Source organism: Quercus robur, chromosome 9, assembly GCF_932294415.1.
Source record: "Quercus robur chromosome 9, dhQueRobu3.1, whole genome shotgun sequence".
NCBI classification, from domain to species: Eukaryota; Viridiplantae; Streptophyta; class Magnoliopsida; order Fagales; family Fagaceae; genus Quercus; species Quercus robur.
In genome coordinates, this window is record NC_065542.1 from 3,044,076 (window position 1) to 3,060,520 (window position 16,445).

A 16,445-nucleotide genomic window follows, 5' to 3' on the forward strand; every position below is an offset into this window, starting at 1 on the left:
AACAATTGATTTAAACAAGGTATTGATTAAAATTCAAATTTTTATTGTTATTGATTAGTAATTTAGTATTTTTAGGAATTGCACAACATTTTAATTTAAAAAAAAAAACTATTCATTTGTTTTTGTTACTTTTTCGAACCCCAGTTCGATGAGACCATTTTTTCATTAACAAAACCTTTATGTTTTTTTGAGAGAACAAAAACCTTTATTGAGAGCAAAACAGGCTACAGGAAATCCAAATGTCCATTGGTACAAGAAAAATGGACATGTTCAAACTCAGATAATTCAGCCCAAAAAAAAGTCAGATAGCTTTGACCCGCACCAAGTATGATCCGACCCAATTCTACTGAACCCGATCCATTTCCAGGTTAGAGGCTCAGAGCAAAGCCTATGTGCACTGTACTAGTGTAGTGCCAATCAGAGTACTAAAACAATGTCACTGCTATCTTTGACATGCTCTCAGTCTATCTATTTCTCAACTTCACCACCTCAACATCTTCCTACAAAGTTTAAGAATTTTCCATTCCCAAGTACTTCTTCAACTCGAGCTGCTACTTTGAAATTCTCACCATTTTCTCAAAGGTTGTTGAGAAATGGGAACTGGGTTTCTCACAGAAACAGATTTCATGCAAAATCTGCTGACTCAGAACCCAATGCCAACCAGCCATCCGCCCAAGTTTCCCAGGAAAATGGTACAGTTTCCAATAGTAGTGGCAACCCATCAACCAGTTTTCTGTCCATTCTTTGTCCTCTGCTCAAGCTCTTCTCTGTAAGTCTCTTAATCCCCCCCCCCCCCCTTTTTTAAATTAAACTATGGAAAGTTGAAACCTTTATGCATCTTATATAGTAAATCTGTTTGGTGCTATAGTATTTATTGACATAGGATGAAATACAATTGTCAGAACATATTAGTCATCTAGATGGAAATTCCTATGTTTCAATTGGTCCAAGAGAATGGGTTTATGGAACTGGTATTTATTGTAAAATGGATTTGGGGTATTGGAATTAGCATCCAACATGTGTGATGAAGTGGATTATGCTAGATAAAATATTGGAATTTTGGGTTTGCAGTCAATTTTGTTACTCCTAACTGGGGAATTATGTATAGAAGAATTTCAGCATTAGTCAATGTTACATGTTGCATGAGCACATACTTGGGATACAGATATCATATGATTGTGGTGTTGGTGTTATCTGCATCATATGACTAAGGGGAAGGATTTAAAGGTCCCATAAAGTAACAGACAAGGTTGAAGTAGTGTTTATCAAATTTTAGGTTCTTGTTGTTCTCCCCATCAAGTGGATGGATTAATTTTGATAAGGTCACTTCAACTAGGCATATTTGCATGGAGGAGTACAGCCACAGAATTGCACCTGTAAAAATTGAGATGTAAGGAGCCTATGCAGCTGAAATTCCCTGATGGGTACAGCCAAATACCCTATAAAATGCAATTCTAGCAATTGCATAAAAAAAAAGTCTTTAACTTGACATGTTGTATTTAATCACTAATTAATGCTACTTATCTTGAAAATTTTGTTGTATGCATGATTTAATATATTCTGTAAATATGCAACCTTTTATTGTAGTGCCCAGTTGCATAATTCTTCTTTTGATTTTGTTATGTATAGTACAGGTCCAAACTTCTTGTTTGTTTTCTTTTTTGTCATTTATATATACCATTATGTTTGTCTTCTTTCTTTCAGGGAGGAGATCCTTCTCAAGAACGGAATTATAGTTTGGAGGTAATCTCTTTTAAGGGTTTCTTATTTTCAGAACTCAAATTTAATATTGCTTTATGTGGATTTTTCTTGCCGCTATTCTTCTTTTTGCCTTTTCACTATTTTCATTCTTAGTTGACCCTTTTTGCCTTTCATCTTTTCATAGAACATACATCAAAAACAAAATAACTATAAAAATACCCTGGATGAAGTAATCAATATGGTCACTAGATGAATCTTTTTTTTTTTTTGATAAGTAATAAAGAAGTATATTAAGAAAACTACCTCATGAAAACAGAGGCAGAACAGACAACACACAGAGAGAAACAAAACAGAAAAAGAAAAGAGAACTAGAAAACAAGCAGAAAGCAACAAAGAACTAAATACAAAGGAGAGAACAAAGGAACAAAGGGAGGGAATCACTAGAGGTGAGTCCCCAAGCCCTAGACCAATCAAAAAGAGAACCACAAAAATAAGCGAGCAACTGGTCATCGGATTTGTCCCTGTCCTCAAAAGTTCGCCAGTTCCGCTCCCTCCAAATACACCACATAAGGCACAACGGAGCTAAATTCCAAATGCTAGAAGAGTGCTTTCCAAACCAGTTCCACCAACTGAAGAGCATTTCTGCAACCGATCTAGGCAAGACCCAAGAAATCCCAAAAGATCTGAAAATCAAGCTCCACAACTTATAAGCTTTTTCACAATGGATAAGCAAATGATTCACTGTCTCCCCATTGCAACGACACATAATACACCAATCAACCAGCTCAAAGCCTCTACACCGCAAAGTGTCTCTTGTAAGAATCTTCTCCCAAGCAACCGTCCAAACAAAGAAAGAGATGTGCGTAGGGGCCTTAACCTTCCAAATACCTTTCCAAGGAAAAGTAAAAGGAAAGGGGCTTCGAAGCTTGTCATAAAAGGAGCGAATGTTGAAATCCCCCTTCTTCGACAATTTCCAAACCATGCGGTCTTCTTGCTCGGAGTGAGGTAAACAAGAATCCAAGGTATGGAGAAAATCATCCACCTCTCCCAACTCCCAATCATTAGGATTCCTAAGAAAAGGAACCTTCCAACTTCTACGAGCCTCGGTCCCCAATCTTTCGAGAGACGAGGCCATAGAAGCCTCTCTATTAGAAACAATCCCATACACAACTGGGAAGGAAAGATGGAGTGGAGAATCCCCACACCACTGATCTGTCCAAAACTTCACTCTATCCCCCACCCCTATCTCAAACCGGGTAAACTTGCTAAAAACCTCCCAACCTTTTCGAATACTTCTCCATAACCCACACCCATGAACACCCCTACCCAACTTGGAAGACCAACCCCCCCACTCTTCCCCAAACTTCAAAGCTACAACCCTCCTCCATAGACGAGTCTCCTCAACCCCAAATCGCCATAACCACTTTCCAAGTAAAGCTTTATTAAAGGTAGTTAGTTTCCTGATACCCAAGCCACCATTAACCTTAGGAGCACACACCTTATCCCACCCCACCAAATGAACCTTCGACTCCCCCCACAGGAAGTCCCTCTGAATCTTCTCAATTTTATTAGCCACATGCGACGGAATGGTGAAGAGAGATAAATAATAAGTAGGAAGGCTGGAAAGCGTACTCTTGAGCAGCGTCAATCTTCCGCCTTTTGACAAATACAACTTCTTCCACCCGGCTAACCTCCGATTAATCTTCTCCAAGATAGGATTCCAAATAGAGGGGGATTTATGAGACGCCCCCAACGGCATACCAAGGTAGGTCATAGGCAAGGACCCAATCCGGCAACCCAAAATCTCTGCCAAGGCATGAATATTATTAACCTCCCCTACTGGAACCATCTCACTCTTCAGGACATTAGCCTTCAAACCAGTCACAGCCTGAAAACAAAGGAGAAGCATCCACACATGAAGGATCTGCTCCACTTCCGCATCACAAAACAAAATAGTATCATCCGCAAATAGAAGGTGCGAGACACATTCCCCTTCACCCCGTCTTCCAACAGCCTTGAAACCCCTAATCAGGCCAGCACCTTCAACTCTTTTCAACATCCTACTTAAGACCTCCATCATGACTAGAAATAACAAAGGAGATAGCGGATCCCTTTGTCTCAGACCCCTCGTGCTCCCAAAAAAGTCAGCAGGAGCCCCATTAATCAAAATAGAAAACTGGACCATCGAGATACAAGTGCGGATCCAACTACATCACTTCTCCCCGAAGCCCATTCTCTTCAAAAGGTCCAGAAGAGCCTCCCAATTCACATGATCGTAAGCTTTCTCAATGTCTAGCTTACAAATAACCCTCGGGATCTTACTTTTCACTCGACTATCAACGCACTCATTAGCAATAAGAACTGAGTCAAGAATCTGTCTTCCTCCCACAAAACTATTCTGAGACTCAGAAATCAGATGATCTAAGACCAGTTTCAAACGATTCGCCAAAACCTTAGCCAAGATCTTGTACATGCTCCCCACCAAGCTAATAGGCCTGAAATCTCGAATATTGGAAGCATCATTCTTCTTAGGAATGAGAACTAAGAAGGTAGCATTCAAAGATTTCTCAAACTTACTATGTTGATAGAACTCCTCAAAAACTGCTAGGACATCCCTTTCCACCACTCTCCAGACTTCTCTAGATGCGTAGAAGAGAATACTTTGAAAAACCTATTAAGATTACCAGCATCTATACTGTTCATTAAGTGTAACATGCATTTTACTTTGTACCTCCTTTCTTGTGCCCCTGCAAGTACTTCTCTTTATGATATGTACGCATGTAGGCATGCATGGATCTGTACATTTGCATAGTAATATCAACTTTGCGCTTGGTGGGCTTCAATTGCTAGCTTACTCAGACATCCTTGCTTTTGTTTCTGAATTTAGTTAGCAACATCTTCACTGTCCACTCTGGCAAGACTTCCATGGGGATCAAAAGCACTATCAGACAATTTATATAGTGAAGAGATCACCACTTTAGATCCACCTATGCGTTTGCAACTCTTTGAATTTGGTAAGCTTCTCCCTGATAAGACTGTTGGCTAATCATCCGTAAAGTGATAATCAATTTTGTTGCTAGTGGAAAAATACCTTCTGTTTCATGCACTTTTTAAATTATGAAGATCAAGAATACTTTTGGAACATGATTTATACTGCTTGAATGTGTCAATATGATTGAATATGGGCTACAAGCTTAGATATAGGTATGACTAGACCATAATGAAGAATCAAGTCATATATTGGTCTAGGTAGTCCTGATACTTTTTTTTCAGATAACAGCTAAGTTCTCGTATCATGTGTTGCAGATTGTTTTCAGGGATTGGCTTTTTTCTGTAACTTTAATCTTTCAAATATTATTTGTCAACAGAGGCATGCCCCTTTTGCCGGAGGGTTCGAGAGGCCATGACTGAGCTAGATCTTTCTGTAGAGGTAAGAATGGATACTTTAGATATAATCACCAAACCATTGCTTACCTCAATTTCCCATGCTTGGTAGCTGTCCTATTGTTAGAGTGCACAATCATTATCTTTGCTGTCTCATTGATTTGACACCATTTTATTTTGCATTCTAGGCATATTCCTTCATCATGAAAAACATTAAATAAGGAAAGTCATAGAAAGTTTGAGCCCATGATTAAGCTGAGAATTCTGGACTTGATTCTAGGTCCAGCATGTATCTGTTATGTAAAAAGGAAATAAAGAAGGTTTTCATACTTGGCATGGAAAATGGTAGGAGTAACTTTGTAATAGTGGTACAACTAAAACTAGTCGGTTCAGAGCGATACTTGGATCAGGCTGTTGAATCTGAAAATGGAACTTTACCTTCTGAATATCAGATAGATTAACACAATAAGATTAATTTCACTCCTCCTTCATTTCTTATTTTTTGCTTGTCAGATAATTAATTAAGCCCTGGTATAAACTTAGTTTTGGGGCAAAATGGGTTGAAAGCCATAACTCATCAAGTTACCAAACTTGATCCAATTATCTGGATATAGCTAACATTACATTCTTTCATAAACGAAATATAGATGTTGCATGATCAAGCTGATGATTATCCCACACACCTAGTGGAAGTCTTAGTTCAAACTCATTCAAGCAGATCTTGATAATTTGTTAATACTGGCTTGTATAGGTGAATGTGATTTTTTTTAGAGAAGACATTGTGTCTAGTATATTTGTGGATTAACTATTTTATGTCCTTTATTTTTCAGCCTTGTTTGTAAAACTTGGAAATTATTTTCTTATTGGTGCTCTTTTGTCATTTACTTTCCTAATTTGAACTCAATGGCAAATATATATAGGTCTATCCCTGTCCAAAAGGCTCTCTAAGACATAGAGAAATGGTTAGAAGATCCGGTGGCAAAGAGCAGTATGTAATTAATTCTCTACCAAATCTCATATATGAACTTGTTTTGTAACAATCAGTTATGCGAATGAGGTCAGCATGTCATTTTTCATCTGGTCCAGTAGGAACCTTTATGATGTTGATATCCTTAATCTGTTTTGGACATTTATTCTTTGAGAAAAGGATAAGGGGTCTTCCTTCTTTTGCTTCTCTACCTTCACAAAATTTTGCATATTTATAGAGGTTCTTATTTTCCATGCAGGTTTCCTTTCCTCATTGATCCAAATACTGGTATTTCATTGTATGAAAGTGGTAAGTATAAAGCTTAGTCTTATTTTCAGATCTTGTATGAGCAAATTTGTTGATAATGGATGCCTCAACTATGTATTCTCATTTATTGAGTGTGATTATTGTTGTAAAGGTGATTCTTGTAATCTCTTTAAAATTATTTAGGTTATTCCTTAATGAGGCATTCCCAAATAATGTCTATGGTTTTTATGGCCACAATTAGCCATAAGCTGCAAGATTCTTAAAGTGCCAGTAGATCTGTATAGTAGCATGCTTGTTTGAAACTCATTATGAAATGCCATGCAGGAGCAGGACTGACTAGATGCATAAACATGTCAAGACCTCTTGGTGTATTTAGTGTATAAAATCAAAATATAAGCAATGACAGAAACAATTGATTATCCTGTAGGAAATGGTGTTCTAGTATCACACATTAAATTTGAAATATATAATTTTTTTTACCTGAGTAATATATAAAATATTGACCAGAGGGTAATTAGATAATTGGGTTTGACCAATCTATACATAGATAGCCCACAGAGGAATTTGAGGATAAAACCTCACACAAAATTGAGGATATAATTTTTTGGATAAATTGGATCTATGGAACCATTCCCTGATTTGGCATAGTACTGATGATGACGACTTGTCAATTTATAATTTATTCCAAAAATAAAGTGAAATATTGGTCAATAAAGCAGACACAACTGGTTGATGAAAGTCATTGTCAGCATTTGTAATTTCTCTTGTACCTAATTTCATTCTGGATATCAAGTTCACATGTTTTTTAACATGCATTTTTTTCTAACTTTGGATGTTAGGTGATATTGTGAATTACCTATTTCAGCAATATGGTAAAGGGAGAAGCCCATCAACAGGACTTTTGGAAAGGTATGGACTTCAGAAATTGTCTCAATGGACAAGGATTTTGTATTTTTTATGAGTACAACTTTGAGACTTGAGATGAAGTTATCAATTGCTGGTATTTTCCATATCTTCTTATAGTTATTTTGAGATAATCAATTACACAGCTTTGAGACTTGAAACGAAGTTATCAATTGATGTTATCTTCCATGTCTTCTTATAATTATTTTGAGATAATCAAGTACACATTTACCTTAATATGATGTTAAATTGTTTAGTGTACTCCTGTCTTTATGCGATATTGCACTTTTTTTTTTGATGAATGAGAATATTTTATTACATCAAGTGAATAGGGTACAAAGTTCATGTAATGGGCACCTACTAGCAAAACTGGAACACCATTTAAAATATCAAATCTAACTCATATACAAGGGAAACAATCACCTAGCTACAACAATAGAAAGGAATTAAGAAGAAGCAGATTTAGGAGCATCTAAAGAAATTTCCCATGTACGGCACAATACTGTTTTGAATTCAGTTAGTAAAGTATCCATTCCCTTTAATTCTCCTTTGAACTTCCCATTTGATCAAATGAAGAATATTTTCTTCAACATAAATTCTCCCTCAATGTAACACAACATATCTCTGCTGATGTTATCCGTAATAGAAAGGCAATGACTAGAAATTTTTACTAGGTCTATAATCATCATATGCACTTTGAGGGTATGAATATGATTATTATATGCATTTCAAAGTATGAAGATGACAGTTTTGAGGTACAAATGGATTTTGGCATGTATTGGATGTATGATCAACACCCACTGTCAGTGGTATCACTTTTTTTTTTAATCTATTATTATTAGTAAATTGTAAATAGGTCCTAAACCCATCACCCCACCATTCATCCATTTTTATGAAGGAGGAAAGTCTCATTTGAATTAGAGCTTATAGTCATATCAATCCTGTATGCACTTGGCTCTCATTCTCATTCTCTCTTCCTCTCTCTCATGCAGCACACTGTTCACAGGATGGATGCCAACAATTCTTCGGGCTGGAAGAGGAATGACATTGTGGGAAAAAGCCAGACAAGACCCACTACCAAAAAAGTTGGAACTTTTCTCTTATGAAAATAACGCGGTAAGATAATGTCTGCCTACTCTTTATTGTCTAGATGATTGTGTTTTATAATATGAATGGTATTTATTTCACTTCTGTATTATGTAACAGGGCTGACATCATTGTATGTTGGAAAATAAGTATTTTGTTTCTTTCTTTTTCCCCCTTTGTTTTTGAGTAAGTAGGTCAGGAAACCAGAGGTCTGTTGCAGTTTTAAGTAGTAAATAAAGGGTATCCTCTTTTTTTTTTTTTTTTGAAGTCAAAGTGTACGCTCACTATAGCTAGCTAAGTTTGATTAATGGCCTTCATTTAGCCAAATCAAGGCATGTACTCATTCAGAGAGGTAACAACACTTTCATTTGTGTAAAGTTTGGATACCACACATCCCTGAGTTGTCAACTAAAAGAACCTGGAAAAAAGAAAAAAACTCAGACAGTGTGCAAGATTGTCAAATTGGGTGTAAAATAAGTCAAAAATACTAGGACCAGTAGGGTACACAGAAACACTTTCTAGACCTGCCGTGTTAGTCATACTTTTAAGTATCTTCTAGTAGTTTAAGCATTCCTTGATATAGTGTAATCTGTTTCACTTCCTTTTTCCCAAACTTACACTTCTCTACAGTATGCAAGACTTGTGCGGGAGGCACTATGTGAGTTGGAGCTTGCGTACGTCCTCCATAATGTGGGAGAAGGTTCCACGCGGACAAATTTACTTCTTGATGCATCTCAATCCAAAGAGGTTAGTTTTGTTACAATATTTAGTCATTCTTAATATCTATAACATATTGTACTTGAGATGAATTCAATTTTGCTAGTATTTTGCTTGTCTGAATAGACTAGTTATAGTGTTTTTCCATTGGCCTTGAGACTCTGCTGCCATCCTGAGATAGAGATATACTTGAATGTACTCCTACCTTAATTAGGCAGAAATAAACTCTTGCGGATATTAAATCTGTTTGTGTTCATTGCCTGTCCAATGGCCTAGGCCTCATGTAACCTTGTGATTTAGGGAGAACACATACGCACACACAGAAAATTGTTAACAGCTTGCATGGTAAGTTGAAGACTTGAAGGTATTTTGCTTTCCTGCATGCATGTTTTTTCACCTACAGGGGACTTTAAGCATTACTAAGGAAAGTTTATCATCTTTCAGGTACCTTACTTTATTGATCCCAATACTGGTGCTCAATTTGGTGACTACAAGAAGATCTTGTCTTATTTGTTCCAGACATATTCAGCAGCCACTGTATAGTTTTAACCTCTGGTACTAAATTCTGTGTATATAGTCTTCTTTGTTTGTCTAGGGTATGCCCCCATGCCTGTATACTTTTTTTTTCACCCTGGGGTAAATGTATTGCTTACCAAAAAAGAAAATGTCTCACTAGTTGTAGATATTTTTGTAGCTAAATTCAATTCTGAATATGCTGTAAAAGAAACTCTCCAAGCTGATGGTGATAATAAATAATTGCTAGGCCATGGTTGTAAATGTCCATATAGGGTTTGCTTTCCTAGAAGTATCATTATCTCCTCTATCAGGAGTGGTCAATTATAAAGCCACATAGCTGGCACTTAATATGTTGAACTTTTACAGTTTATATATCGAGAGCATGGTGGTGGTAGACAATTAAATTTCTGATGGTAATCTTGACCATATTGAGGAAACACTTATAATGCATTTTAACTTAATTTTTTGTAAAATTTTGTGAGGTTTTACTTCAGTGGCATTATAAGTTCCATGTTTTCACTCCCTCAAGAGTTCAAAGGATATGTTCACTATGATAACATACTGTGTTAACTGGTGACACTTACGAGAAACACATTTAAATTTAGCTTTGTTGAGGTTACAGTATGAAGTAATGCCTTCCATAACTCCTCTACCATTTCTTGTTGCCAAATTCATTTTGATAACCCTACTAATAAGTCTAGAAACTTTCCCTTCTCATAGAATACTATTTTTTATATATTTATTTTTCCTGCGACTCAAACTAGTAAATGTGATAGTCACGACTCAGAAAAGGTGAAGAAAGTAGCAGCACAAAGAGGCCTTTCTGATCTTTTTTGCCCCTCTATTTGATTTAGTAAACATTCATAATGAAAGATACTAGTTGGAATACTGGTATGCAAGGCTATGTTTGCCAAATTTGAACTTTGAAGTAGGTTACCAAGTTTGCTAGTATTGATGATGGAAGAACCATATAGAAAGCCTCGTTATTCTGGTATGCAAGGCTATGATCAAAATCCGTTGTAATATTCTGGAAAGGTCTGGCCTCAGCTTCATTCGGCCCTTCCCACCTAAAGCCATGTGTCATTTTTGCTTTCAAATGAAATAATTTAATGATTAGCACAGTCTCGCGCAAAAAACACCAAAAGAATACAAATCAAGATTGGCTACTGCAGGACACATGGATGAGTGCTGCACACAATCATTGATCATTGTAGGACATGAGTGATGATGGCCAATATGTTTCATGTATAAGCTTGGTCACTCGATAACATAGCTAATTTCTGCAACCAAATCTAACTTGAAGTTGATAGGAGAAAAATTGCATCAACCAAATGTCAAGGGGTTATCAGATTGATAAACAGTACATATCTTTTCTTTTCCAAGCCATTACATAATTTAGTTGAACTATTACACTCATAAAAAGGAACCATCTTCAAAGATAACTATATTGTACTAGAACTAATGCATGATTGCCGATGGCTGTCTGGCCTATTGACTTGCCTCGTTGCCCTTCATGGGTTAATATCTGGGATTTGATCCCTCCTATTTACCTTTTAACAAAAAAAAAAACTCATGCATGCACAGCCGCCACCGCAACACAATTACGCCTTCCCTCAATAAACTGTCGGTGAAATTGCTCAAAGTTTCCTGTCTTAATTGCTTCTCTTATTGCACGGAAGAATCCCAGATAATGGTGTGTGTTGTGTCTGCAACATCAAGGACAGGATTATGAGTATTAGTAAAACAATAATAACAATTATCATTATCATCAGGACCAATGAAAACTTGTACATTTCTATTAGTGTCTGAGCCAGCATTTCGTGAACATTGAGCAGGTGATTAATGTATGCTTTAGTATGGTTCTGGCATGTATAGCAGCAACATCCTTCAACGATTGGTGAAGTATCTTTCCTGAATAAAAAGCAAATTAATAAAGGTAAATCATGAGTTCTGACACATAGAATTGTCATTTCATGCATCCATTAATCTCCAAATTACTAAAGGAAACAAACACAAGTACATGAAACTGGAAAATGACATGAGCGGAGCAAAAAAAACGCCATCACAATTTTCAAGCAATAACATCAATTTCACATTTTTGGTCAATGGTGACCAAACATTAGGAAAGAACTTAAATTGAACATGATATTAGAAATCATGTATACTATATAATAAAAGTAGGGTCTTAGAAACCATGGTTATGAAAAGTGGACACCTTTTCTTTACTTCACATATGAATTTAAATTAATTTGTGCATTGCACGGACATACACCATAATGAGGGTTGATGGAAAGTACTCATAGATACCACCAGAAAAAGGATATTTTAATCAGACATGAGAAAGAAATTATTATGTGAGATATTTGGAGTCTCATACAGATTTCATCAAATTTCCAACTTAATTTAGTGAATAAAATCTCTTAACCTCAATATATAAAATGGAATGTATGATGATCAAAATTGTGAATCCTGCGGCTGAAAGGCTAAGAATATTTTTTGAAATATTCAAGTAGTAATGTTGGAAGTAGAAAAAGATCTTATTAGTTACCTATAAACAGTTGCCCTTAAATTAATCTTTGTCCGGTCACTTCCAATATCACTCAGCTGAAAATTAGATTCATTTTCATCAACTCCATTCAACGGAAAGGTAAGTGCAAAGCCTCCAAGGGTAAGGTGATATATATACCTGCAAAAATTTGCATATATTATTCAAATAATGGTGAAATTAGCACAAGAAAGAGAAGCTCAGAGATGATAAATAGTGAACTAAACTACATACACTGAATCAAAAAGGTCAATGCCTGAAGCAACCCCCTGCAAGACCTCCTCTGTGAGATTAAGAAAAGATTTTATTCGTTGAATAATTATGAATCCATACTGATAAATTTAAACAAAGATACATTTGAGTATCAAAAAATGCTCCTTAGATGACATTGTCCTAATGATAACTAAGTGCATATGTGTGAGCAGTTACTATGAGCAAGCTGCAAGTCATGAACCAACTATACACCCTCTAGACCTAAGTCAACATCAGAGATTAAAGATCGAGCATCAGATCCTCAATTCTTTTAAATGCTAATCTGAAATTCATAATTTTTTTTAATAGGCTGCATACAAGACAGGCCGCATGATACATTTTGAATTCAAGCTGTGATAAAATTTTTGTAAGTGATACATACCAATTAAAAGAATTAAAAAAAAAAAAAAAAAAAAAAAAAAAAAAAAAAGTAAGTTTATAGTATCTCCTAGGAGATGAAAAACCTGATATTTAATCAAAGTTTATTAATGATGAAGCTGATACCTGGAAGTCCAATCCCACATATCAGGCGCGGCTTTTCCTCTGGTAAAATATCCTGAGTATTTGGCAGCAGCATTAGATTTCAGAATCAATAAAGGAAACAATCAGTTTCGATATATGAAAAAACCCTTTCATGTATCAGGGAATGTCAAGGGATCAGCTGACAAACTCAGCTTGGTAGAAAAATGCATTGATATCAGTAATCAACTAATCATTCATGTAGCTGCTTTTGTAAGGCAGTACAGCTTATTGACAAAATCAGGAGATTAATTAAAGATCCAATACTTAGAATTGAGTGTCCTACAGTAATAGTATTAAGGAGAGCAGGGCGCTCATCCCTTCTCTCTCCTAGCCCAAAGCCTCCAATCCAGTAACCTGCAGAAGATATGTTGTGGCCAAGTTAAGAAAAAATAGATAACCAAAAATAATTTTAGAAGGAAACCAAATTCCTATAATAATCCAATTGAAACTAGTCAATATCATAAAAGTAAGAGGAGTTCTATTTCCTAATTGTTGCACAAACCTACACAGAGACAACAATGTTCAATAATTGCCACAAAAAAACAGCACAACAAGAAAATATAAGCCTAATGTTTAGATTAGGATATTGGCAGCATAAACACAAGACATAGTGAGAGACTGCAGAGAATTTTTTTTTTTTTTTTAATATTTTTTTATCGATACAAAAACATAAGTGAATATGTTAACATAATCAACTGAAACTTCTTTAAGCTATGAGTCAACCTTCTTCAAAAATAATTGAAATGTTATGCATGCCAAGCAAGCATTATACAAGTCTAATTTCCTAATTACAATAAATGCAGGACATGACGGAACCTACAGTTACTGCAGCAGAAAAGTACTATGATAGTTTGCTGCTCATATTTACAAATATATGTAGCATGAGTGAACAAAAAAATTAGAATGATGATTACTATTCTACTCATGGGTTCTATTTTGTAGAAAAAAAAGTAACATAAATTAAAAGATGATGATTGATTTGGGATCAAATTTAACTAGATAGACAAGTCTAAATTTTTTTTGAAACCTGATACATTTCGCTTGGCTACCTCTTGTGCACATCGGCGGCGTTCTTCTACATTAGAACCTCCAACAATGGCTCCAAATACAGCTCCGCCTGCCTACATATATCGGTTAATACAAGCCCATTATTGACCAATCTATACAACAAGGGATCTATCAAATTGATCTAAAACATGTCAATACTCAGCAGTCAGCTCACAATTTACATGATTCTACTAACAAAATTGAATGAAAACCACAAGGTGGGAGAGCAAGCAGCTAGAACTTTGTGAAAACCTTCTCTCGATCTCACATTGATTTACATTTAATCATAATAAATGATGTTGAATATCCAAATGGGAAGGGAAAGTGGGTTTCATGTCCATGAATGTGTGCAACACTCATTAGTAGGGAGATTCCCACACAGCATAGCAGCTAAAGATTTTTAAATTGCCATAATATTGATTAATCAAATTTCATTTGAAATCTCAAACAATAAATATTGACTAGCAATTGATAACTCAGAAACATCTTAATACAGTAACACATAATGTCCAAATATGGGGGAAAAGCATTTATAGTTCTTACTGGACTTAATGCAATGCAGTCATCAAGCCATCTCACAGTTCGATCCACTGATGTCCTGTTTCTCTTGTCGGATACCCATGTAGGCACTTCATCAGCTAAAGTGGCCCATATGTTCGGCCTCATGGAAGAAATCAATTCCATGTATTCTACAGGTTTGATCTGAGAGCAAACAATTTTATTTAGAAATATTTTCAAGTTGATCACTAAAATATTATCAATTAGACTTTTTAAGCATACGAGAAGCAATTCAGGCCAATTACCAAAAGACGCCCGCAAGGAGTCTCGAACGACGCTCCAACTTTGTTCGTGCTGTTATATTCTGGAAGGCATTGAATAGAATCTCTTGATACAGCTGCAAGTCCATAATCATGCAGACCAAGCATTTGATGAAGTCCTCCACTATTTGATATTGTTTTTGGTGAAAGGCCTTCCAAGCTGCAGAATTTAATTGTGTAGCTTGTTCAATGAATAATCATTTATGCAATGTTAAAATACGCATCTCTCTTGGAATTGTTTCAATCCCTATTACATGATAAAACATACATAGAAGAATACACAGTTTCAACAGGGTAGCGATCTTTTTTTTTTTTTTTTAATAAGTAACAGAGTAGCAATCTTCCATCCCAAAAGGCCCTCACTTTCCACTGTTTAAACAATTTTTAAGGAAAATAAGTGCCACTTTACTAATTCATAAAATTTATATTAAAAAAAAAAAAAAAAAAAAGGAGTACCACTTTACTACAAAGGCCATGACCACATTACTCATGTACAATATCCAAGTGTGCAAAACATAACAAAAACTTCAACAACACAAGCTCAAACAAACCCAATTCACTAAACATCTAAAAGGCACATACTTTATTCATGTCCAAGAAGGAAACCAAGCATTCACTGTATATGTGTGCAAAACATAACAAAAACTTCAATAACACAAGCTCAAACAAGCCCAATTCACTGAACACCTAAAAAGGCACTCACTTTATACATGTCCAAGAAAGAAACCAAGACACTCATTGTTAATTAGTGTGCAAACATAACACAAACTTCAATAACACAAGCTGCTCAAATAAACCCAATTCACTAAACACCCAAAAGGAACAAACCAGGCACTCATTGTATGTTAGTGTGCAAAACATAACAAAAACTTCAATAACACAAGCTCAAAACAAACCCAATTCACTTAACACCTAAAAGGCAATTTCTTTATACATGTCCAATAAACAAACCAACCATTCAATGCATTAAAAAAAACCAAACACCCAAAAGAGATAAATAAGCAAAATTGGTGTGGAGTTGTGAATACATACAAGTGAAGTGGGCAAACTTGGAGGAGGTGAGAGTCAGGGGAAGGAAGAGAGGGAAGGAGGTCAGGGGAGATGAAAAAGGGCAGCCCTTTACGTGTGGAAAGAAGAAGACAAGGTGTCTCTATTGGGTGTGGAAAGTTGCCCAACTGGACAACCCCTGCCCTTGCACTTCCATTGCTCCATGCTTTCACTGCAAACTTCATGCCCTCTCTCTCTCTCTCTCTCTCTCTCTCTCTCTGTGTTTCTTGTACTTGAGGGAGACAACAAAGTCCTTTTCTTTTTTGGGGAAAGCTGTGGAAGAAAAACGTTGGGTTTTGCTCCTAAAATCAAACCCTTTGTTCTGTTCTGTTTTTTTTTTTTTTTTGAAACTTTGAACAGGCTCTTAAACCCTATTGGAACCTAAGAGAGTGTTTGGATTCCCCGTTTTCCTGCGTCCACGTTTTGGTTTTGCGTTTTCTTTGTTTTTTTTTTTCTTTTTTCTTTTTTCTTTTTTCTTTTGCCCGCATATGTTGATTTTGGTGGACAAAAATTACTGTTTTGCACTGTAGCAGTACTGTTTATATACTGTAGCAACACTGTTCACGCATTAAAAAATATTAAAAATGGGTCCCACGGTACTTTTCACACATTTAAAAATTATTATTTAAAAATTATTTTGCTACAGTGTTTTCAATTTTCAGTTTTCAGTTTC

General features: G+C 35.8%; 2 protein-coding genes across 2 annotated transcripts; one reads left to right on the top strand and one right to left on the bottom strand.

The window, feature by feature from the left end:
* The first annotated feature begins 339 nt into the window (after positions 1 to 339).
* Positions 340 to 9,808, top strand: LOC126698768 (uncharacterized). The gene is made up of 10 exons (XM_050396191.1): positions 340 to 769; positions 1,705 to 1,743; positions 4,589 to 4,715; positions 5,070 to 5,131; positions 6,006 to 6,073; positions 6,312 to 6,361; positions 7,159 to 7,228; positions 8,215 to 8,338; positions 8,939 to 9,055; positions 9,470 to 9,808. The coding sequence occupies exons 1-10, from the start codon at positions 434 to 436 to the stop codon at positions 9,566 to 9,568; spliced, it is 1,092 nt and encodes a 363-aa protein (XP_050252148.1). The 5' UTR covers positions 340 to 433; the 3' UTR covers positions 9,569 to 9,808.
* Positions 9,809 to 10,864: 1,056 nt separating this feature from the next.
* On the bottom strand, positions 10,865 to 16,108 carry LOC126698767 (uncharacterized). Its single transcript, XM_050396190.1, has 10 exons — positions 15,758 to 16,108; positions 14,711 to 14,885; positions 14,451 to 14,609; positions 13,888 to 13,981; positions 13,144 to 13,214; positions 12,843 to 12,894; positions 12,321 to 12,369; positions 12,090 to 12,227; positions 11,333 to 11,452; positions 10,865 to 11,247 (listed from the first exon to the last, which is right to left on the bottom strand). Exons 1-10 carry the CDS (start codon positions 15,955 to 15,957, stop codon positions 11,112 to 11,114), a joined length of 1,194 nt encoding a protein of 397 aa, XP_050252147.1. The 5' UTR covers positions 15,958 to 16,108; the 3' UTR covers positions 10,865 to 11,111.
* Positions 16,109 to 16,445: the final 337 nt, after the last annotated feature.

Coding starts and splice junctions, on each gene's coding strand:
- LOC126698768 (XM_050396191.1), top strand. CDS start 434: ATGTCACTGCTATCTTTGACATGCTCTCAGTCTATCTATTTCTCAACT. Junction 770..1,704: donor CTCTGCTCAAGCTCTTCTCT/GTAAGTCTCTTA, acceptor TCTTTCTTTCAG/GGAGGAGATCCTTCTCAAGA. Junction 4,716..5,069: donor TTTGCAACTCTTTGAATTTG/GTAAGCTTCTCC, acceptor ATTTGTCAACAG/AGGCATGCCCCTTTTGCCGG.
- LOC126698767 (XM_050396190.1), bottom strand. CDS start 15,957: ATGAAGTTTGCAGTGAAAGCATGGAGCAATGGAAGTGCAAGGGCAGGG. Junction 14,610..14,710: donor CTCCTTGCGGGCGTCTTTTG/GTAATTGGCCTG, acceptor GTTTGCTCTCAG/ATCAAACCTGTAGAATACAT. Junction 12,895..13,143: donor CTCTCCTTAATACTATTACT/GTAGGACACTCA, acceptor CCAAATACTCAG/GATATTTTACCAGAGGAAAA.